At 53.6% G+C, this 22,702-nt stretch overlaps 2 protein-coding genes across 3 annotated transcripts in view; one reads left to right on the plus strand and one right to left on the minus strand.

Annotated features, from left to right (window-relative positions):
- Ripor3 (RIPOR family member 3) overlaps nucleotides 1–12,969 on the plus strand; it is a 70,352-nt gene extending 57,383 nt beyond the window's left edge. For both annotated transcript variants that reach the window (XM_057781191.1, XM_057781190.1), the window contains exons 12-22: nucleotides 746–875; nucleotides 2,120–2,638; nucleotides 6,006–6,136; nucleotides 6,777–6,900; nucleotides 7,663–7,798; nucleotides 8,222–8,383; nucleotides 8,595–8,756; nucleotides 9,205–9,407; nucleotides 10,404–10,487; nucleotides 11,826–11,916; nucleotides 12,294–12,969. In XM_057781191.1, the coding sequence (XP_057637174.1) occupies nucleotides 746–875; nucleotides 2,120–2,638; nucleotides 6,006–6,136; nucleotides 6,777–6,900; nucleotides 7,663–7,798; nucleotides 8,222–8,383; nucleotides 8,595–8,756; nucleotides 9,205–9,407; nucleotides 10,404–10,487; nucleotides 11,826–11,916; nucleotides 12,294–12,388 (1,837 nt within the window). In that variant the 3' untranslated portion in view covers nucleotides 12,389–12,969. The remainder of the gene's footprint in view (nucleotides 1–745; nucleotides 876–2,119; nucleotides 2,639–6,005; nucleotides 6,137–6,776; nucleotides 6,901–7,662; nucleotides 7,799–8,221; nucleotides 8,384–8,594; nucleotides 8,757–9,204; nucleotides 9,408–10,403; nucleotides 10,488–11,825; nucleotides 11,917–12,293) is intronic.
- A 1,150-nt stretch (nucleotides 12,970–14,119) lies between these two features.
- Nucleotides 14,120–22,702, minus strand: part of Ptpn1 (protein tyrosine phosphatase non-receptor type 1) — a 48,562-nt gene continuing 39,979 nt past the window's right edge. The window contains exons 5-9 of the mRNA XM_057780869.1: nucleotides 21,698–21,835; nucleotides 18,985–19,194; nucleotides 18,513–18,674; nucleotides 17,634–17,854; nucleotides 14,120–16,873 (exon numbers count right to left, since the gene is read on the minus strand). Coding sequence (XP_057636852.1) covers nucleotides 16,660–16,873; nucleotides 17,634–17,854; nucleotides 18,513–18,674; nucleotides 18,985–19,194; nucleotides 21,698–21,835 — 945 coding nt within the window. The 3' untranslated portion in view covers nucleotides 14,120–16,659. The remainder of the gene's footprint in view (nucleotides 16,874–17,633; nucleotides 17,855–18,512; nucleotides 18,675–18,984; nucleotides 19,195–21,697; nucleotides 21,836–22,702) is intronic.

The following is a 22,702-nucleotide window of genomic DNA, read 5'->3' on the forward strand; positions in this document are numbered from 1 at the left end:
AGTGGGTGTGGCAGGGTAGGAAAGAGCTGAGCATCCAACCCAGTTACCTAGGATCCCCGCAAGTGGATGCCACAACCCTAGGCTTTAAGTCCCCGAGTCCTGCTGGCCACAGGTGCCCTAAGTGGGAGGGGGGGAGGTACTGCAGGCCTCTGGGCTCCGGATCCTCCTGGTGGGTTTGGTGCACTCTCCTCAGCTGAGGGCCATGTAGCCACCTGGCCTCTACCCTGAGCCTCGCCCACCACATTTTAAGTGTGCAGCATGAACATCACTCCTAACTGACTCAAAGGCTTTGGGGCGATAGAAAAGTAGGGTGAATTTGATTCTGGTCCTCTCTTATTGGAGGGGATATTGATCAAATTTCTTGTCTCAAGCCATCATTTCATTTATCATTTCAGAGTTGTAAATAACCCAGTCACCCATAATTCACTCTGTGCAAATAACCCAGCCACCCACAATTCATTCCGTGTAAATAACCCAGCCACTCACAATTCATTCCGTGCAAATAACCCAGCCACCCACAATTCATTCCGTGTAAATAACCCAGCCACTCACAATTCATTCCGTGCAAATAACCCAGGCACTCACAATTCATTCCGTGCAAATAACCCAGGCATTCACTACCTAGTGGAGGCTGTGGGAAGATCAGAACTCCTGCACACACAGGTTACTTTGAAAGACAAGGCAGCTGCCTGTGACTGCAGAGCACTGGGTCCCATCCCCAGACGGTCTCTGCTCTCCTCTGTAGCCCCTTGGACTCTGAGTGCAGGCCGGTGTCACCCAGCCCCACTGGCAGGTTCTCGATGGGCAGCAGGAAGGGCTCACTATACACCTGGACACCACCTAGCACCCCCAGCTTCCGGGACAAATACTGCCTGGTAAGTGAGCCTGTTCCCAGCAGGCTGAGATGCTCTGGGACTGGGCAGCGAGGAACACGGCCTGCTTGGGGTTCAGCCTGGGGTTGTAGGGCTGTGGGGCTCATTCTTTCGTGGCTTGAGGCCATGGGAATTAGGCTGAGTCTGGGACCTGCTGGTGTGTGTGTGTGTGTGTGCGTGTGGAGGGTGTCCTCTCCTTAGCCATGGCCTTGGCCTCACCTTGTTGAGGAGACTCAGAGCTTCCAGGCATGTGATCTGGAGCCATGTACAAAGAAGCAACCTTCTCCCCATGCCCCCAGGGCCAAGGTCCCCTCGGAGGCCACTGTCCTCTCTGGGTGGGGGGCATTGAAAGCTGTGGACACAGGCACCCTCAGCATTTCTCTTGCTGTCCTTGGGATGGTCTCTCACAGGGATCTTTCTTTCTTTCTTTCTTTCTTTCTTTCTTTCTTTCTTTTTCTTTCTTTTCCTTCCTTCCTTCCTTCCTTCCTTCCTTCCTTCCCTCCCTCCCTCCCTCCCTCCCTCCCTCCCTCCCTCCCTCCCTCCCTCCCTTCTTCCTTCCTTTTGGTTTTTCGAGACAAGGTTTCTCTGTAGCATTGGAGCCTGTCCTGGAACTAGCTCTTGTATACCAGGCTGGCCTTGAACTCACAGAGATCCACCTGCCTCTGCCTCCTGAGTTCTGCCCCACACTGCCCAACACGTGACTGTGTTCACTCCACAGACATAGAGGTCATTTCAGTGTTGTGCTGTGCCTGTCCACAGGCCATAAACAATCTTCAGCAAGAACATCTCTCCCCAAGCTTGCACTCATCCAGGGTCCCAGGCCCCAGGGCTTGTCCCCCTTTAGGTGTGGACATTGGTACACGGTTGGGGAGACACACGACATCTCTCCAATACAGAGCACAGCGATCTCTGGGCACAGAGGGGGACCACTGGAGCACTTAGGGTCTCCAGGGATATGCTTCCAGAGCGGTGGCATCTGAGCTGGGACCCTCGGTGCTGAGGGCATATGTGCAGGGTGCTTTGAGGCAGAAAGCACAGTCAGCACCACGGTCCTGAGGCAGGAGCTTGCAAAGATGAAACAATGAAGTTGATGTTTGCCGGGGAGAGTCAGAGGTTGACGGAGCATCCGCAGCACCGGATGCCAGTTGCCTTGGCAAATCGACATCACCCTGAGCACCTGGGCACATGAGGGGGCTCAGCACAGTCCCTGGGGTGGCTGCTGAGGTTGCTCCTACATCCCCTCCCAGTCTGTCCTCCAGCAGCCTAGGGCCACCTCCATCCTCGGCTACCTGTCTGACAGCGAGCTCCAGGGCCCTCGCCTGCGGAACCGGAGCCAGGAGCGACTCGAGATGGACTCTTTCAGCTCTGAGGACCCCAGAGACACTGAGACCAGCACTTCAGCATCCACCTCAGATGTGGGGTTCCTGGCCATGCCTGCGGTACCCACGGCTTGCATAGAAGAGGGGACCAGGGAGGAGCCCCCACCCCTGGGCCTGCTACCAGGCCTGGCTCACCCAGTCAGCGGTGTGCTTGTGGAACAGCCTGGCTGGAGGGACTTGAGAGGAGAGAGGCTGACCCTGCTGCAAGATGCCCCAGTCCACAGCCCCATGGTGCCACAGAGCCAGAAGGACCAGGAAGAAGGAGGTGGGGATGGAGTTGAGAGGCCTGTGCAGGAGGTCCTGGATCTGCTGCGGTCTGCAGACACTGCTCAGCCCCAGCTCCGGGAGCTGGAGTACCAAGTCCTCGGCCTCAGGGACCGACTGAAGGTATGCCCGCCCTGCACTGGACAGCAGCACCACCTTGCTGCCCGCCTGAGGCCTGGGAGCAGGTGCAGGGACCAGTCAGCCCACGTGAGCATCCCAGCCTCACCCCCATGTGACCTGGGTGGGCCGAGCCTCTCTCGCCCTCAGTTCCCTCACTTTTCAAGGCCTAGGAGGAGAATACCCAGGGGAGGCCGGAGTGCACAGTGAGTAATTTGCTGTTTCCAGTCAGAACCTGGCTCCATCAGGTTCTGATGTAGGTGGGTGCTTGGGGCTGTCATTTAGGATTAAGAACTTTGGGCCAGACTGAGTTGAATTCAAGGAAGGCCCTGCAGCTACCTGTCCCCAACCCGTGTCTGTACGGTCACCCAGTACCTCCCCGACAGTGGTCATTGAGCCAGAGGATGTCCTCCGGTCCCCTGCAGTGGCTCTCAGAGCTGCTAGCCTCAACGGATGGCTTTGTTTACATTTTTAAATACATAAAATAAAATGTAGACCATACACACCAACTTCTATAGCCCATTCTTGGGTATGACACATTTTTTTTTCTTAGAACAATCCAACACAAACCTCTCTTCAAAAAATTCTCAGCTAATATTTTGTTTCATTTTCTTCGTTCTCAACCTGGACCTCACACATTCTCACATCAGCACAGCTGAGAGAAAGTGCCACTTCTCATGGTCTCTATCCAGTTCTTAACCCACCCTGCCTGCCGGCCACCTTCGAAAGGCCCTGCCCAGCGTTCCAGGAAGGAGAATTTGAGGAAGGATGCCACCTCTACTTGCACATTCCCGGTGTTTGCGTGTGGAACAGTTTGAGTTGCAGGCTTCTGTCACACTCCTGTATTTTCAAAAACCACGCACACTTTGTACGACCCTGAACTAGCACAGCTATTCAGAACACCAGTGAGACCCTTCTGTTTTTTTGGAAAACAGCCAAGGACAATAAAAATTGGATTCTAAAGGGGAATCACCCAGAGCCTTCCTAGACTTCTTGAGAAATGGGCTCAGTGTTGCTAAGAGGCCCAGGCTGGTCCTGAACTCCAGATCCCCCTGCTTCAGCCTCCCAAGGCTGGGAGGACAGGTGTGTGCCACCATGCCTGGCTAATTTACACACACTTATTACTATTTATATGTGTATTTATGTGTATTTATGTGTATGTATGTACACATGTGTCAGGTGCTCCTGAGGCCAGGTGAGGCCATCCGATGCCCTGGAGCTGGGCTTATAGATGGTTATGTGGGTGCTGGGAATCGAACCCAGGTCCTCTGCAAGAACAGCCAGTACTTTTACCACTGAGCCATCTCTCCAGCCTGATACACATACATAGATGCATGTGTTTATAGTTACGCACATGTGCAGTGCACATATACACACTTGCGTACACACACACATACCTGCCTGTGCACACAGTCGACCCCCTCCCTTACCCTCCTGAAGCTCATCTACCCTTGAAGACTCGTGTGCAGCCTGGGAAGAAGGCACAGGCTGTGCTGCTGTCATTTTTTGAGGAAAACCCTCAAGATATGCTCAGTGTGCTCCTTTAGGGCTGAGGGCGACTGCATGGCTGCTCTGCCTCCCTGCAACCGCCATCCTTTTCCCAGTCACCATCACATGCTCGGCCACCTGTGCTGTTTTGCTGTGTGCATGGCCCCATGTGCAGGACTGTTTGTGGGCTCGTGGTCCCTGAGCACAAGCCCCGGCATGACTGGTGGTAAAAATCCCAGAGTTAGATGATTCCTTCAGGTGGGAGGTGCAGAGCGCTGACGGGAGCCCGAGGGTATCGCCACGACACTTAACTACGCTGTCGCTGTCAGCAGGGCTGGGGAGACCTGGCCTCACCCTCCAGGACCCACACAAAGAAAGGCCTGGTGGCAAGCACTTCAGCACTGGGGACATGGAGACAGGAGGCTCCCTGGGGTCAGTGCCCACTCAGTCCAGCCTAACTGGCAAACTCCAGGTCCCAGCAGGAGGGACCTCAAAAACAAACATACAAAAAAAAAGCAAACCAGTAAAACAAGGTGACAACTCTTGAGGCATGACACCCAAGGTTGTTCTTCTATGGCCCCTCTGCATGCACAAGCGCATATGTACGACATGCACAACACATGCACACGTTACACTAGAAAAGAAAAACAGGTATTAAACAAAAGCGCACAAGTGGGCCTTGTACTTAGAGGCTGGGAGTTTGCAGTGTGGCCTTGGGGTCATGGCTCAATGTGTGCTAATTTGCTGACATAATTACCTCAATTCATAAGCACCCACTGTGTCCATCCGTGTCTGTGTACATACATGCACACGTGTGCTTGTCACTGTGTCCATCCATGTCTGTGTACATACATGCACATGTGCTTGTCATGGTGTGCATTCGTGTCTGTGTACACACATGCACACATGTGCTTGTCACCGTTCATCCGTGTCTGTACATACATGCACACATGTGCTTGTCACTGTCATCCATGTCTGTGTATACACTTGCACACATGTGCTTGTCACTGTGTCTGTTCTTATCTGTACATGCATGCACACATGTGCTTGTCACTGTGTCCATCGTGTCTGTACACACATGCACATGTGCTTGTCACTGTCATACGTGTCTGTGTACATACATGCACACACATACTTATCACTGTGTCCATCCGTGTCTGTACATACATGCACACATGTTTGTCACTGTCCATCCGGGTCTATACACACATGCACACATGTGCTTATCACTGTCTATCCGTGTCTGTGTACACACATGCACACATGTGCTTGTCACTGTCATCTGTGTCTGTACATACATGCACACATGTGCTTGTCACTGTCCATCCGTGTCTGTACATACATGCACACACATGCTTGTCACTGTGTCCATCCATGTCTGTGTACATGCACGCACACATGTGCTTGTCACTGTGTCCATCGTGTCTGTACATACATGCACACATGTGCTTGTCACTGTCCATCCATGTCTACATACATGCACACATGTGCTTGTCACTGTGTCCGGCCTTGTCTGAATCCTCTCAGGGTGACTGTCAGCGTGAGTTTCCACATTTGCTGAGAAACGAGCCATTGAGCCATTGGGCAGCAGCACAGGGGCAGGTGTCTGCTGGGAGGGAGTGGCGCCTCCTTGTTGGGGAAGCCCTGCCCTGCGCAGTCCACACCTGAGCCTCTCTCCCTGTGGTCTGTCGCATGGGTGTTGGGGACAGGTTTGTCTCTCTGGTGACCTTGTCTCAGGCTATGCTGGTGGGACACTGGAAGTGCCACATCCCAGACTCACTCTGCTGAGCTGGCTTGTGCTGGGGCCGGTGTGTGTGTGGGGGGGGCAGTCACATCCTGGACGGCTGTGGGAGGGCAAGGCCATCATCCTGGTGCTTGTCCACAGCCGCGAGGGGTGCAGCCGGAACCGGTGTCAGTGCAGAGTCTGATGGACTGTATTCTGGAGAGCTTCGCCTTTCTGAATGCCGACCTTGCCAGTGATGAGCTGTCCCTGTTTGGGGGCTCCCAGGCTCCCGAGTGAGTGCACACCCATGGGGGCACCTCTGGGCTGCTGTAGCTCCATGCTGGTCTCATCACGTCCAGTTTTATTGTGCTCGGTGCCTCCTCTCCATATCACTGTCCCCACAGAGCTAATATGGCCACTGAGGTGGTCTCAGGCAGTAAGAGCAGCACACAGCAAAACCCTGACCTTGACCTCAGTGGCTGCCATGCTGACCATCCTTCCTAGTAACTGTCTTGCCCAGCATTCATTCTGGACCACCATCCATCAGCCTCGCTACCTATGCTGATGGCCCAGGGCCACTTCTGTCCCCAGACCTCAGCCAGACAGAAGGGGACAGTCATTTCTTTCTCTCATCCAGTGGTCCCACAGGGAGATCACAAGTTTAATGAGCCAGTTGGGCCTTAGGGGAGGGGTGGCAGTTCAGCTCAGCCCTGTGAGCCGTGATATCCCCACCCTGAGTCTGGGCTTCCTGCCCACTTCACAGAAGAGCAAAATGAGGCTTTGGCGACCAACCAGGAGCACAGCCTCGGGTCCCCTGGGTGGCACTGCTCTCCACACCTGATGGACCTGGGGCCCAACTCTCTGATCTGGAGCTCTGGGGTGGGGTGGCGGTCAGGGAAGGAGTTCCTTTGCTCATTTCTTTTGTCTCCTCAGGAAGGACAGTCCCCCGCCTCCTCGGCCGTCATTGAAGGTGTCACCCAGCGAGCTCACAGCTGGTGTCCCGGAGCTGGACACACTGCTCACTGTCCACCTTCAAGTCTGCAAGGCCTTGCTTCAGGTGTCAGGGTAGGGCTTGGCTGGGGGGGGCTCTGGGCTCAAAGGTGGCAATAAAGTCTGGGGTCAGGTAAAAGGAAGTCGCTCTGAGAGCCGATGCCATGGAGACTCTGTGGCAGGAGGTAAGGAACCATGTGGGTCTCAGGGAGCCAAGCCCCGAACTGAGAGGGTGGTTCTGGTATACATGTGTTAGGTGCCACACCAGTCCAAACTGGTTCAACCCCAGGAACTGAACATGGTGGGCTTCAGGCTATGCTACTTCCAGGGGCCCAAATGCTGGGAGATGGGCCTGGCCGTCTTCACGCTGCTTTGTGAGGACGGCTGTGAGGACGGCTGTGAGGACGGCTGTGAGGACATGACGCTTGTGATGACGGCTGTGATGGTTGTGATGATGGTTGTGAGGACATGACGGTTGAGATGACGGCTGAGAGGACGGCTGAGAGGACGGCTGTGAGGACGGCTGTGAGGACGGCTGTGAGGACGGCTGTGAGGACGGCTGAGAGGACGGCTGAGAGGACATGACGGTTGAGATGACGGCTGTGATGACATGACGGTTGAGATGACGGTTGTGATGACGGCTGTGATGGTTGAGATGACGGTTGTGATGGTTGGCTGAATTTGGGCAGGCTGACTCTGGGGGCTCAGCTTAACAAAGACAAGGGTGCTTAGGCCATGGCAGAAGCCACCTCTGGGATAGGGCAACTGTGGGCAGCTGAGAGCAGAGACGTACATGCCAAGCTAATTGGAGCATCCCGGCTGATTCTAGAAGCTGGCCTCCCCTGATCTGTCACGGATGGTCCAGGACTGCCTCCTGGAGGAAGCAGAGCAGCAAAGGCAGGTTCTGGAAGTGATTTCAGTCCTTGACTCAGAGCAGGTCAGCAAGGCCAGGTCGGTTGAAGAGAGTAAGTAACAACCAGCCTCACACCCACGGCGGCCTTGCCTCTCTCCCCCTTCCACGGATGGGTGGATTAGCTGGGCTTGCACACCTGTGTGTCTCTGTATGCTGGGGAGGCCACTGTCGGGTTCACCAAAGCCATCCCCACCCACGTCCTGGTGGTTCCGTCAAGGAGCAACGGCTGTCACCTCAGTTCTTTGTCTGCCCCTGCGGACCTCTCTGGGGAGTCCAGCTTCCTAGTTCATCGGGGTGGTTGTGATTGGCTGACCTTATGAGTGGGGACAAGGAAGGTGACTGGAGCGACACGGGCCTGAGAGGAGGTCCCTGCATTGGGTCCCCTGCCCTCACTTCCAGCTTCGGGTCCGGGTGAAGGGGTTTCTGGTGCCTGTGGCTGCTCCCGCCAGGCTGCTGAGCAGCTGCTCGCTCTCAGTCATCCCACAGGCTCCTCACAGGAAGGGTGGCCTGGCATTGTGGCAAGGATGTACCCAGCCTGGCAGCATCCTGGCTTGCCCTGCTTCTACACTCCTCAGCCAGCTCAAGAAGATGTTCCTACATCGAGTCCGAGGGAAGTACCCTGGCCAGCTGGAAATAGGTAGCGTCCTTCTTGCTTGCCACTTTCCCCAGGAAATGGTGGTGTTACAACTGGGGGTGTCTTCACAGTTCGGGCCCTGCGTATCTCCATGCACGTCCTCACTGCCCTGCCCCTGGGAAAGCAGGCTGCGAATCTCTGTGCCTCCCACCAAGCCTTGAAGGGTTGTTAGAGGAGGCTGTGCAGCTCCTCTCAGGGCCCTTCCCTCTGCCAGTGTGTCGCAGGCTCCTGGAGCAGGTGGTCAGCTGTGGTGGGCTACTGGCCACAGTGGGGCTCCAGGAAGAGCAGATGGTCACCTGGTTCCAGTTCCACAGCTACCTGCAGCGGCAGAGCGTCTCTGACCTGGAGAAACACCTCATCCAGCTCACCAAGGAAGGTAGGGCCTGGTCATGGCGATGGCCTGGAAGCAAGTTACAGCCCACCCTGGGGGCTTTGTCCCTTCTGGCTTGGGCCACAAACCAGATGCATGCAGCTCTCCCTGTAGCTCTCAGAACCAAAAGCGGGAGGTGAACAGCCTAGAGCAGCACCAGGGAGAGGAGATGGGAGCCACAAAGTCTGCCCGTCTGGTTTCTTTCTGAGTCAGGGTTTCCCTATGTAGCCTAGCCTGTCTTCAAACTCACCATCCTCCTGCCTCAGCCTCCCAAGTGCTGGGATTACAGGTGTGTACCACACGCCCAGCCTGGCCAGTGGTTCTGTTCGTTTTTCAGGGGCATGTCAGATCCGTTTGTAGAAGCGTCTGTCGGGATGTGGCGATGCTCCCTCTGCCGTGGAGCTGCCCCTGCGGCTAGGGCAGCTCATGGTACCGGCCTCCCCTTCCTTTTCAGTTACTCTCACTGAGGAGCTGCACTGTGCGAGTCCAGCCAAGGGCTTGAGGAAGCTGCATGGGAAACGCCTGGGCCAGCTGCAGCCCCTGCCCCAGACTCTTCAAGCTTGGGCCCTGCTGCAGCTGGATGGACCGCCGAGGCTGTGCAGGGCTGCCAGATCACGCCTGGCTAGTGCAGCCAGGAATAGGCGCTTCCGGGAAAAGGTGTGGTGCACGCATGGGCATTCTGGCTGGGTGTGCAGGAGTATAAAGTGGGAGGGGCTGGAGAGATGACTCAGAGGTTAAAAGCACTGACTGCTCTTCCAGAGGTCCTGAGTTCAATTCCCAGCAACCACATGGTGGCTCACAGCCATCTGTAATGAGATCTGGGGCAGCATACAGGCAGACAGAACACTGTAGACATAATTAATAAATAAATCTTTTTAAAAAAGAGTATAAAGTGGGTGATGGGGGCTACACTTACCAGATTTGAGGTCAAGTGCTTTAAGAAGGCTGGAGTCACTAGGGCAGTGGTTCCCAACCTTCCTAACACTGCTCCCCTTTAATACGGTTCCTCATGTTGTGACCCCCAACCATAAAGTTATTTCATTGTTAACTTCATAACTGTAATTTTGCTACTGTTATGAGTTGTAATATGAATATCTAATATGTCACACCCCCCCCCCCCGATGGGTTGAGACCCACAGGTTGAGGAATATACCCAGCATCAAGTCACAGCCTGGGCTTGGTCTCTCAGACCTGCACGGCATCTTTCTGAGGGCTGTCTTTAAAATTTTAATATTTGTTTATTCATTCATTGTGAGTATGTGTGCCACATCATGAGTCTGGAGGTCAGAGGGCAACTTGAAGGAGGCAGTTCTCTTCCTCCACAACATGGGTTCCAGGTTCAAATTCAGGTGGAGCTGGGCATGATTACACACGCCTTTAATCCCAGCACATGGGAAGCAGAGGCAGGTAGGTCTCTGAGTTTGAGGTCAGACTAGACTGATCTACAGAGTGAGTTCCAGGACAGCCAGGGCCACACAGAGAAACCCTGTCTTGAAAATCAAAACCAAAAAAGTTTTGTGGAATTTACTTACTAACCAGCTAGTGTTCAGTCTGGGGTTAGCCCTCCTCCTGACAAAGGCTGAGTTTGGGTCACTGAAGCAGCTGGGGACCTGCTTGCCCTGACCTCTGTCCAATCCTGGTGTCCTCCCCCAGGCTCTGCTGTACTACACCAACGCCTTAAACGACAGTGACACCAAGCTCCAGCAGGCAGCGTGCATGGCGCTGCAGCAGCTTGGGGTGAGTCCCGTCTTCCCTAGTGACTGACAGGAGGCCACCCATGGTGAGGGCTGGAGCAACAGCAGCAGCAGCAGCTTCAAAATGCTTTCACTGGAACAGTGTGTATGTGTATATGTATATAGTAGAGGGTGTCACCAGTAGCAATAACTCTGACACCCTAGTAACAGCCAGCCCCCCAGACTCCAACAGCAGAGGTCCCCACACCAAGGAACTCCCTGCCCAGCTCCACAGGTTGCAACATGATAAATTCTTGTGAATGAGAAAAAGACAAGGTGCAGGAATGTGAAAGCTACCCGGTCACCCTCGACCTCAACAGGAGCGGCTGGCCACCTCTGGCATATTTATTTCCTTCTTGCTTGCAGGGACATGCGTACCCTGAACTTTGCTACAAAACATGACTTTACATGAGCCGAGGGCTACGTGCCTACAAGCATGAGGGACTGAGTGGAATCCCCACAGAAAAGCTCCGAATAGTGGCCCACACCTGTCATTCCAGCGCAGGGGAGGTAGAAGCAGGGGATTCCGGGACTAGCCAGCTAGGCAGCATAGTTTACTTGTGAGCTCCAGGATAGGAGAGGCTTCATCTCAAAACATGGTGTGGATGGCATCTGTAAATTCTAATTTTGTTCACATTGTGTGTGCAGGGGGCGCACATGTGCACTCAACCACAGAAAAATGTAGTTTTCATGCACTGAGGGGAAAAAGCCAGGTATGGTGGCATATCCCCATGACCCGGGGCCAACCTGGGCTTCATAGTGAGACTCTGTCTCATAAATGCCACTACGAGCATTTTTGTAAATAAGGTTTTATAAAAAGTCACGCTGGGTTCCAGCTCATCCTGGGCTGGATGACACAGGACAGCTTCCGAGCCATGCCTTCCCCACCATCCCTGCACTCTCACGGTGGAAGTGAGGGGACCTTGTTAGGTCACCTCCACCCATGCTGGGGATCCGCCTTGTCTAACCTTGTTGCCTACTTGTACATGCGAGTTGGGTCAGTGTAGAGAAAACCCACTGCCCCCAACTCGCTCAGCGCTGCCCCAACAGGAGGATCCCTGCTAAGGGTGAAGGGGTCAAAGGTTGCGTGGGAGCGCTGTCTATGGATGTGTGGCAATCAGGCCCTGGGTCTCCAGAGTACAGGACAGTCAGGGTGTATTAGATGATGTTTACAGACAAGCTGATGGTGGCCTTGCTTGCTGGCCTGCACTGGGGTTTGGAAGCCTGGAGGTCTCTAGAGAAGGACAGACAGGCCCTCCAGGAACACCAGGGTTGGCATGCTGGGATGACACAGTGCGGTCTATCTGCTGCCTAACAAACCTTTTTCTTCCTGACCTCATAGGGTATTGAAAGCATTGAACAAATCGCCAGCCTGTGTCGGTCGGACCTGGAGGCCGTGCGGGTGGCAGCGCGGGAAGCAACACTATCATTTGGTAAAGCACAGCCAAAGCCTCCCCACCCTGGGAAGCACAGTGGGCTTCCAGGGATGCTAGGGACCTGGCTGCCGGCTACCTGTGCTTTGCAGCCCCTGCTCAGTGCAGGTTCCCCTTATAGCAGGTTGACAGCTAGGGTGTAATTCCCCCTCTCCCATTTTGTTTATGGTCCTTGGCAAGCGGTGGGCAGAGGCAAAGTCAGGCCAGTGCTCAGGAGACCTCCTGCATAAAAGGCTGTTTCAAGTGTGGATGGTTCAGTCAACAGCAGGGGCAAGGGACCCCCACTGACTACTGTCCTGCCCCTCTAGAGATACCAAGACCTGGAAGCAGAACACCAAGGTGGTGACGAGCTGGTGACGGATGTCTTTGTGTTCCAGGTGAGAAGGGCCGCCTAGCTTTTGAGAAGATGGACAAGCTCCAGTCAGAACAAGAACTCTACCAGGAAGCAGATGTTGAAATCACAATTTTCTAAGCTGTGACCAACGAGATCCAATCCAGCACCTTTCTTCCTTGATGCTTCCCAGCTTCCATAGGGCAAGTTTTGAACTGAGCACCCCAGGCACTCCCTCACAAGTGTGAGCTGGGTCAGCACCCAGCCCAAGGGCACAGTGCTGTACTCCCATAGCAGGAAGAAGGGGTATGTGGGACCTCCAAGGATGTGGCGTACCCCAAATGCTGTTTTTGCTTGTCTTGCCTTCCTGGGGTACAGTGCCAGGGGCAGCTGGTGCTGACTGAGGATCCAAGGGTTCAAGACAGACATGCATGGAATGCGAGCTCCCTGCACACCCTCTGGTCAGCTAGCCAGTGGTCAGGCCCACTTCTGACGCATGCCAACTCGCTGCCCATTAGATGAATTGCTTCAGAAGCCAGAGATGAGGTGAGGTTTTCTTTGAGGTGGCTACGGAGGCACACGATGGGTTTCCTACTTGAGTGGGTAAAACACTTGAAAACTGGGCATCTGAGATGGCCATGAGGGGCCGAGTGGCTCTCAGGGCTGACTTAGACACCCCCATTTAGTTAGGTGGACCATGTGTGCTGACTTATCTTGGTATTTATTTGTCTCATTCATGTTCATTCTCTAAAATCTCAATTAAAACCTCTGTAGTGTATGGTTTACCGTACTGTCCACGTAGATATGGTTGTGTCTGTACAGTCAGGCAGGAGAGGGTGGCAGACACCACAGGACTCTGAACCCATCGGGGATCCTTGCTACACTTGATTCCCACGCTTATGGCAGACTGCTATCCTTTGGGGACACTTTGAGAATACCCCAGGCCTTTGCAAGCCTTTACCCGACGGGGTTTGTCCCACACCTGAAGCTTTCCGCTGGGACAGTGGGCACGGCACTTCCATGGTTCCGGGGCGCCAGGATCATAGCGGGGACTACTTACTGCACAAGAAATTGTGAAACTGAGGGGTACAGGGCTCTGCTTTTTCTTTTTTGGGGGGGAGGCGGTGAGACAGGGTTTCTCTGTGTATCCCTGCCGTTCTGGAATTTGCTCTGTAGATCAGGCTGGCCTTGAACACACAGATCTCTCAGCCTCTTGTGGTGGCTTTAAAGGTAGGGCTGTGCTTTCTACCACATCTGTCATCGCAAAGTCTGAACTGAAACAGTCACTTGGGGACCCTATATGCTGAGTCTTGTACACGAACTTTTGGGTCCCATTTCAATCTGTCATGTATACATCAAATGTGGCGTTATGGATGTCCTGAGATGGGATGACCATGGTGCGTGCCAGGCAGCTGGCCGAGGTGTGGTGCGGAGCCTGAAACAGGGACTCCAATGATGCCTGTGGGCCTTGTTCAAGTACTGCAAGGTGCCAAAGAGCGGGTTCCTGAAAGAACAGAGTGAAGGCAGGCTGGCCAGCCACTAGCACTCGCAACCCAGAGCACGCTAACCCTGCAGGGCAGACATCTACCTCATGCTGTCAGGGACAGATAGATGGCTGCCCATCCTGGCTCAGGTCTGTCAGGTAAAGAAACAGGAAGCATCTCACATCTATGTTCTTTAAAAACATTTATTGTTGCAACTAAAATGCAGACCCATTAGTGATTCAGCAAGTTGGAAATGGTGCAGTCCGACAGTTCTGTGAGGTCACAGAAGACCCTGAGACACCCCCACCGGGGCATGCACCACCCCACACACCTGCAAAGGTACTCTATCGGAAAACTTTTTTGTTGTTGGTTTTTATTTTTGTAAAAATGGTTTATTCTATGGCCATCGAAAAAAAAAAACGACCTGCTGAGTAAATGTTGGTTTAAGGCATACAGCAGCTTGCTACCTCCAACACAGGCAACAGGGTGGAGCGTGCCCGTTCTCCAGGACATCCACCTAGAAGGCTACTGTACATACCCCACTACTACAGGTACAGTCCACTGCCAACTGCTCCCAGTCTGGACCATGGCTGTGCCACCTCCCCAGGCTCCGTGGGCAAGGCCACCACCATTCCCAGCAGTGGCTCTGTGCTGGCTTCTCTGGGTGAAAGGCAAAACGTGAAATGCTGGCAAGAGGCAGTTTGGACTTCCAGCTGCCTCCGCTTCTTATTGTAAAAAAGCCACCCAATGTGGAGGTCTTGTGTCCCTCACAGGAAGAGTCATGAGCACCATCATCAGTCTCTACCAGGCTCAAGAGTGACACGCCTCTGGGCAAGGTGACCCAGGCCAGCGATGACAACAGCTGATTCTAAGGACTGTCACCCAGGCTGTTCCCTTCCAATCCTGGCCTGCTCCAGAAGAGCGTGAACTTGGAATGGAGGGACTGAATCCAGAGGTGGAAGGGCCCTGCTTGCCTAATGTCCAGGGAATGAGGTGTGACCGTGGAATGTCTGAGGTGCGGTGGGGTTTGGCAGGGCAGGCCAGCGAGCCTGGGGTGTCCTGCCGGAGTGATGCAGTATCTGCACTGGACAGAACTGCTTCCACAGAGAGGCAGTTACTCAACAATGGCCACATCTGGTCAGAGTATGCAGAGGTGGCTGGACATGGGCTGCTATTGAGTGAGCATCAAAATTCCCCATGTCAAGAACATGGTAACACCAGGGCAGAAGACTTCATGTTTTCGAATTCTCAGGGAAAGTGGAGATTGGGAACGGGATCTACAAGGTCATGGGGAGAAAGCCCAGGTCTCATTCTCGCACATCACATCAGTAGCCACAGGGCCTTTACACATGCCCACACTGTCCCATGTTCCTGAAGCTCGATAGCTCCCAATGTCCTACAGCCCCTGCTCCTGGCCCCAGCTCTGGCTGTACAGTGGCTCCCGTCAGCCTCAAGCCCAGGACTCATCTGATACTGTACTTGACAGAGCCCTAGGTGCCAGGCTGACACCTTACATCATCAGCTCAAGGACGTGCTCACGCAGTGGGGACGCCTTTGGGAAAGGTGAATAAATAAAGAGTGGGCGGTTTCTAGGGAGGGTGTGGGGACTCGTGCTGCCTGCCTGAGCCAGTGCTCTGCTCTGCTGTTCCCTTGCACTCCTCACGATCGTGGGCTTGGGACTCCAGGGAAGGATAAAGCAGAAAGGGAGATAATGGCTGAAGGAGGTGGTGGCTCTGTGTGAACAAGCCTCCCTGGCAGCTTGCTCGGCTGGCTAGTGGCTTTCCTTCCCCGGCATGGCCATTTGGCCTGCAGCCAAGAGGCTGGAGGGCAAGCTGTGCTGCTGGGTAGCAACCCCATGAAAGCGCATGCCTTGGATTCTCCAGAACACGCGCCTCCCCACAGCCTGGCCACTACAGCACTGGAGGCAGCCATGGCAAGCTTGGTGGTGGTTTATGAGTCTTGACTCTGAAAAGCACCACTAAGGAAAAAGTCTTTGCAGCTTGCAAAAATCATCTGATGCCTTCAAGGATGGTCACCAGCACAGGACTGAATGTTTCAGAAGTTGGTAACAGTCCTGCGAGGTGGCTTCCATGACACCAAGGCTCCTTCCTCCTCCTGTCAGTCATGCTAGCACCTCAGCAGTGTGGGTTCTACCACCATGGTGCTTACTTTCCAAATGAAATGGAAACCGCAGGGTGAGTGCTGGCAGCCACCTAAGATGAACTTGACCCTGAGGCAGGGCCCCAGGGAAACCCACTTATAGGGATGGGATGTTGAGGGCGGGGATATCAGCAAGATGGCTTCACAAGGAGGTGGAGGGTGCAGGTGAGTTTGGAAATGCAGCGGGGACACCTGAGCAAAGCAGAGCCGGGCTTGCTGTTTAGAGGCAGCATGTGCTGCTCTCTTCACAACAGGGCGGCTCCAGGACACCTGCCAGCTCAGAGTACACAGTGGGGGTGCCCAAGCCAGCAGGAGCTTTACATCCTGACCATTTGGGAAATCTATGTAAATCATGAATCTAATCACACGCAAAAGGGCACAAGAGAATCTCATGAGTGCCTAGCGTTTTTTTTTCCAGAAATAACAAAAACCTGCCTTTATAAATGTTAAAAACAACAATGTGTTGTAAGTTTTTTTTCCAAAAACAAACGAACAGAGAGAGAAAGGGGAGGAGTGAGGTGAGAGCGAGTGAGAGAGTATTTGGCATTTCCTCTACTTCTCCTCAACAGGTTAAGGCCCTGAGATTAGACTGTTCTTGGGACCATGGGGCTCCTGCCAAGCCCAGTGCACTGATGCCCCTCCTGGGGCTGGCCCTTCCAGTTCCACCACAGGCTTGCGAGCTGTTCCCAACAGTGGGTCAGACGCCGCAGACCGAATCCTAAGCTGGGCAGCAGCAGTGCCCAGCACACTCGCGCGCACAGCAGTCCGTCAGTGAAAGCACACCCGGTAGCAGAGGTACGCACCAGTTGCCAGGGCCGTGGCCATGCACATGTTGACCAGGAGGGGCTTCCAGTGAGTTGGCCAGTGTGCCTTTTGTTCCTCGTCCGCTGGGGACAGCTCTTCCTTGGTGGGAATAGATGCCTGGGCGCCCTGAAGACCTCCAGCCACCGCTCTTCTTCTGACTTCAGTGTCTTGACTCATGCTGGGGAGAGGGGAAGAGGTAGGTTACTCACCTCGAGAAGATGGACAAGGGCATTACCATGAAGGAGGAATTCTGGAGAAGCAAGCCGTTCATGCTGCACTGGGTGGGAAGGTCAGCACAGACAGCAGCCTGTTTGTCTTCTAGCTCTTGGGGACCTTGGGTAATACCCATGGCCAGGGCTGGGCTTCATTCAAGTCCCCTGCAGCCCACCAATGTATGTGCTTTATCAGAAATGGAAACTCCTAGCTGTAGCCAAAGATGAGCTCAGGTCCATCATATCCCAGTTACAGGGGAAACATGGCTTCCTTAGTCCTGGTACACTGGTAGCTCTGTATCTTCTATGACCAAGGATGCTAGAATGAGTGCAGCTAGCCATGCCTCTCTACACTGTGTTCAGAGCTCTGGGTGGGTCCTACTGAGAACCAGACTGTGTGTGCCACACCTCCAAACTGCCCTCTAGGAAAGATGCCCCGGGAGCTGGCTCACAGTGCCACTTCCTACAGGCATATACTTTATCATCCCTACTCCACCACACACTGCTATGCACACGCCCCTTCTCCAAGTAGAGGGTCTGCAGCTCCGGTTACCAGTGGGTGCTCAACCAGGGTGAGCAAGCAAGCTGCAACACCTGCCCAGTTTAAACTGAGCAGATCATACAAGCACCACAAGGTGGCACTGGAATCCCATTATAACCTGTCACTGCATAGGGACATCCAGGGGCAATGGGCACTTTCTGCCAGGATAGAGGCCCCTCCATCACCTGCTCATGCTATGCACAGCACTTAGGGGGTCTCTGCCTTCCTCTCTGGCCAGGCTGTCTTCGTTCTCACAGGTCTCCTCGCTCATCCACTGGTGGTTGGAGAAGAGTTCCTTGCATTTCCCATTGTGAGGCTCCAGGATGCGTTTGGGTGGCCGGGGAGGTGGGGGGACATGCTCGGGTGGGGGCTCCAGGTCCTCATGAGAAAGCTCCTTCCACTGATCCTGGGAGAACAGTGACAGAAGCCCATGAGTACTTGTTCTAGGTCTCCCCAGGTGAGCAGCCAACAGCTCAGCAGCAGCTCTGAGGGTCTTGGTTCTAGGCAATTATCTGGGAGGTAAATCTGTTCTTTCTGAGGTGGGGTCTCAGGTGGCCAGGCAGGCCTTGGACTCCTGCCATCCTGCCTCCATCTCCAAAGGGCTGGGACAGTCTTTAGGGAACCAAGTGTGCTCTTCTGTTGAGGGCTCTGCAGGGCACCTGGCAGGCAGAAGGGCGGCCCACTTAGTGACTCTAGCAATGGCACATGCAAAAGGGAGTTACTTCCTTTGACCTCAACAGAGTTGGACCTTTTTTTTTAAAGATTTATTTATTATGTATACAGTGTTGTCTGTATGCTTGTTGGCCAGAAGAGGGCACCAGATCTCACTACAGATGGCTGTGAGCCACCATGTGGTTGCTGGGAATTGAACTCAGGACCTCTGGAAGAGCAGTTAGCGCTCTTAACCTCTGAGCCATCTCTCCAGCCCCAAAGTTGGATCTTTTACACCTGGAGTTACTATCAAAGATAAGTCTTGATGTATGTGCACAGGTTGCATGGCCTATCCTCAGCTACAAACTGAGCCCCAACACCAACACACATGTGCTAAGCAGAATAGCACCGACCTGCACTGAGGAGTCACCCATGATAAACTTTGCACCCTCAATCACAGCCAGGTAGGAGAAGCGCAGTTGGTCAGCCGTCTGGATGAGCCCCATGCGAAACCTGCGCATCTCCAGAAGCACTTTTTTAATATCCACAGAAGAGGGGTCTTTCCTCTTGTCCATCTGCAAGGCAGGAAGACTGGGTCAGCCAGAGGAAAGTCACAGAGGGCTGGTAAAGGACTCAAGAAAATGGGAGAAAAATGCAGCAAACTGGGACCCTCTAAACATGAGCTATGCAGATTCTGGGATGGCTGGCTGCCATGACATCTGGGAGTGCCCTGGGAACAAAGCTAGAAGGGACTGAGCCACTGCCATGGGAACTGGCGAAGGCAAAGGCTACAACAAAGCATCCCCCAAGAAGAGTGTCTGTGGATAGCCACAGGGTGGGCTCAACGATGCTCCCTTTCTTCCTGGGCTTGCACAGCCTCCTCACCAGCAAGAGGCAGGTATCAGCCAGACAGAAGGTCCCCGACCTGCCGATGCCAGCGCTGCAGTGCACCACAATGGGACCATGCTCCGGGTTGAGGGAGCCTGACTCTCGAACTTTGAAAAGGAAATTGAGGAAGGAGGCAGGTGACTCGGGAACTCCAAAGTCAGGCCATGTGGTGTAGTGGAAATGCAGGATCTCCCGGGCCTCCTGGGTCTAAAAGAGAGACTTGCAGTTAGGCTGGGCACATCGTTTGCACAGACCCCACGTGAGCATCAAGTGACTTCCTGGCCAACCTTCTTAGGCAGTAGACAATCCTCTTATCTTTCTGTCCCTTCCATACCCATGCACAGGTGGCCACAACCGTTTTAGCCTAGAAGTCACCATTGGCACCCTAAATTTCAGGAAGAGCTCCTGTGGGGGGGCATTGGCACCCTAAATCTCAGGAAGGGCTCCTGTGAGTGTGTGTGGGGGGGTCTAGCACCAAGTCTGGATCGCTTGGGGACCTCTGGGATGGGTCAGGCAACTGTTACTTTGGAAGAAACTGTGATAATTCAAGTCTCCAAAGACAGATTGCCATACAGTACACAAGCCAGCATTCCACTGGCAACTGCCTATGAGTTTGCCACACACTCATTCACCTTAGGGACCACACCCACTTGTAGAACTGTCCCATGGTGCCCTGCAGTTGAGCAAAAAGAATGGCCTGCAGCACTGCTTCCACTCTGCCCTTTCCTAGATGATCCAGTAATTTTACAGATATTTGGGGGTGAGGGGTGTCACATGCACATCTGGAGGTCAGAAAACAACTTGCAGGTCACTGGCAAATGCCTCTGCACACTGAGCTATCTCACCTGCTCCACAGTCCAGCATTCTTTTTTAAACAGAGACAAGGTATCTCTGTCTAGTCTTGGCATTCACTCTGTAGATCAGGCTGGCCTTGAACTCAGAGATCCGCCTGCCTCTGCCTCCCTAGTGCTGGGATTAAAGACATGTGCCACCACTTCCCAACTTATGTTCAGTATTCTTAAAGGAGGACACTGCAGGCAAGACCCCAGGGGACAGGGCCCTAGAATTACAGAGAGGGCTACAGCCTGTGAGAGGAAAGGAGCAGCTACAGATGCCCAGGCTAGGCTTGGTGATAGCAAGGTGCCATCTGTCTGCAAAGTACAGGAGGTCCCTGCTGTGGTATAAACATATGAAAGACATGGCCAACCCTCAGTGTGGCTATAGACACAGGGTGGTGTGCACAGCTGGGGTCATTTAAACCCTGCAGCGGCTCTGTCTACTGCCCTGCAAAAGCAAACACCACCTATACTGGGTGCAGAGACGGAGGTGTTTCAAATATGTTTAAAAAACTGGTTTAGAAGAAAGTATGCAAAAAGTCTTCTTTCCATCCCTACAAAGAGCACAGGGCTCCTCATCTGCCACCTTCTTCCAGCCTGTCCATCCCTCCAAATGGATTCTGTTCTAGGTTCCAGAAAAGTCCTAATATTGAAGCCCTTGAGCTGGCCTTGTGCCTGGTGGACTGTAAATGTGAAGCCAGAATGGACTACCAGTGAGACCTGAGACCTGTCCCGCTACAAGGAAACCACCTCAAAGCAGCAAGCCTAGACAAAGCCTCAGTGCTCCTGCCCTGGCTTTGCCACCAACAGACACACTTCTGCTGCTCGCTCTGTCTGTCTCCCTCAACAAGCAGATATTTCCCAGAGGTTATCAGAGGTCACTCTTAAAAAGCCAGGCTGGCAAATACTGGAGAGCACTGGACAGGGTCTACCACACCCCCATCCATCAGTGACACTCCAGAACTTCCATGACCTCACCCCACACTCCAGGCTCCTCTGTTAGGCCACTACAGGGCCTCACACCTCTCTAGACTCCAGCAACCTGAGCTAAGTTCTGGACTTGGGTCTCACCACCAGCAGGGAGTCAAGAGAAGTCTAAGGATACGTGACTGTCACTCTGCAGCAGACCCCAACTCTTCCTTATGGCCCAACAAGCCTTACTCTGGTGGTCCAGCCATTACCTCACCTCCTCTCTGCTCTCTGGATCCTAGGTACCTATTGACCTCTCACCCAAGACCTCCCAGGACCGTCGCAAGCTCAGGTCTGAAAGAAACTAGAAAAAGCAAAGACATGGGGTGATGTCCCTCGGACCCACTCAGCAGTTAGGCAAAGTGGCCAGCAGTGGCTCCACCATACCTGGGACTCATATGGCCTCCTCAGTCACAGCTCTGTACCAAAGAGCTTCTACTGTTCCTAACTCCAGGCTCTTGCCATGCCCCTGAACCTCCTTTTGTTGGCAAGTCTACCTAAGACCTGGTGAGAAAGTCTCAGCTACAGGAGACCTGGGCAGTGAGGTGAGCCCTCCTTAAGGCAGACCAGACAAAAGGTGCAAGCTTGCTGTCATTTTTCCTGCAAGCACAGCTTCAGCCCTCCAGTTCCACAGACAGAACAGACCACTCTCAGGTAAGAAGCTGCCTTTTTCCCTTAGAACTGTGTTAACTGGTGCAAAGATGAGAGAGCGCTGTAGGAGCTGCTTGTCCTTTGTTGGTGCCTGGGTACAGGCTCCTAGAGCAGCAAGACCTCACATGGTGTGGGGCCACACTGTGCACAGGGCTCACAATTCCTGGGAACACTCCAGCTGGAACCAGCACCTGAGGACTAAGGACAAAAGCAAGCCAACAATTTCTAGAAGACTTCACACACGCCATACTTACAGCCAGGTTTTCCAGCTCCAGTTGTCGCACTGTGTAATATGACTTGACATCTTCAGATACCAGTGTCAACTTCAAATGTGTGTCCTCAAAGACCATCTCTTTTTCTTCTTTCTGTGGCCAATACTGGGCACATTTTAACTGGGGAAAACAACACTAGATTACCCTGAGTGGCTGCTACATGAGACAGGAGACTTGGAGGGCAGTCTGCTAACTATGAGAACTCAGAGGCCGGGGTCTCCCAGGTAAAACAGTTCCTACCCTGACCTGTAAGGCTCACACTTCCCACCCAGCAACAGCAGCACAGTACAGAGGATCCTGGTCCTTGTTGTGATGTGAAACCACACCACACAGCTGTGCCCTTCAGATGTCTTCAGTAGCATCTCAACAGACCAGAGCCCCACAAGGAAACGCACAGCAACAGGACAGGGCTGGAGCCTCATCAGGCTGAGAGGCTCCAGTCAGCCACTAGAGGTGGGAGGACAACTTGCAAGGTGCAGCTCACCAGTTCATTCCAATCCGGTTCAGTTCAGAAGGTACAACTGTCCTGACCCTCTATTCTGCTACCTTCAGAAACCACTTGATCCTCATTCAAATGCTGATAATTACAGCTTTTGATGAACTCAAAGATTTGGTCTGGGATTTAGGAAAGGAGATGGGGCTGGATCTCCATCTCACAGACCCCATGAAGTAAGTTCAGATGCTCCGATGGTCCTGCGGCAGACAGCTGTTCTGGCTCTCCAAGGCAGGACTGAGAGGGTGCCCAGGCAGAGGAGACTTCAGAGACCTTGAACCTCCTCAAGGAATGCAATAAGCTACTCTTTGGTACAGAACACACAGAGCTCACATGCCTGGCCTGTTCCAGGGCTGGCCTAGTCTGCTGGGAGATGTTCCCTCTCTCGGGGTGGGTGGATGGGGGAGAGAATAGAGGGGGACAGGGAATAAAGATGACCTAGGGATGGAGGGGGGGCGGGGTTGCTCAGGCTAGCCAAGCAAAGACAGAGGTCA

Source organism: Chionomys nivalis, chromosome 9 (genome assembly GCF_950005125.1).
Source record: "Chionomys nivalis chromosome 9, mChiNiv1.1, whole genome shotgun sequence".
NCBI lineage: Eukaryota > Metazoa > Chordata > Mammalia > Rodentia > Cricetidae > Chionomys > Chionomys nivalis.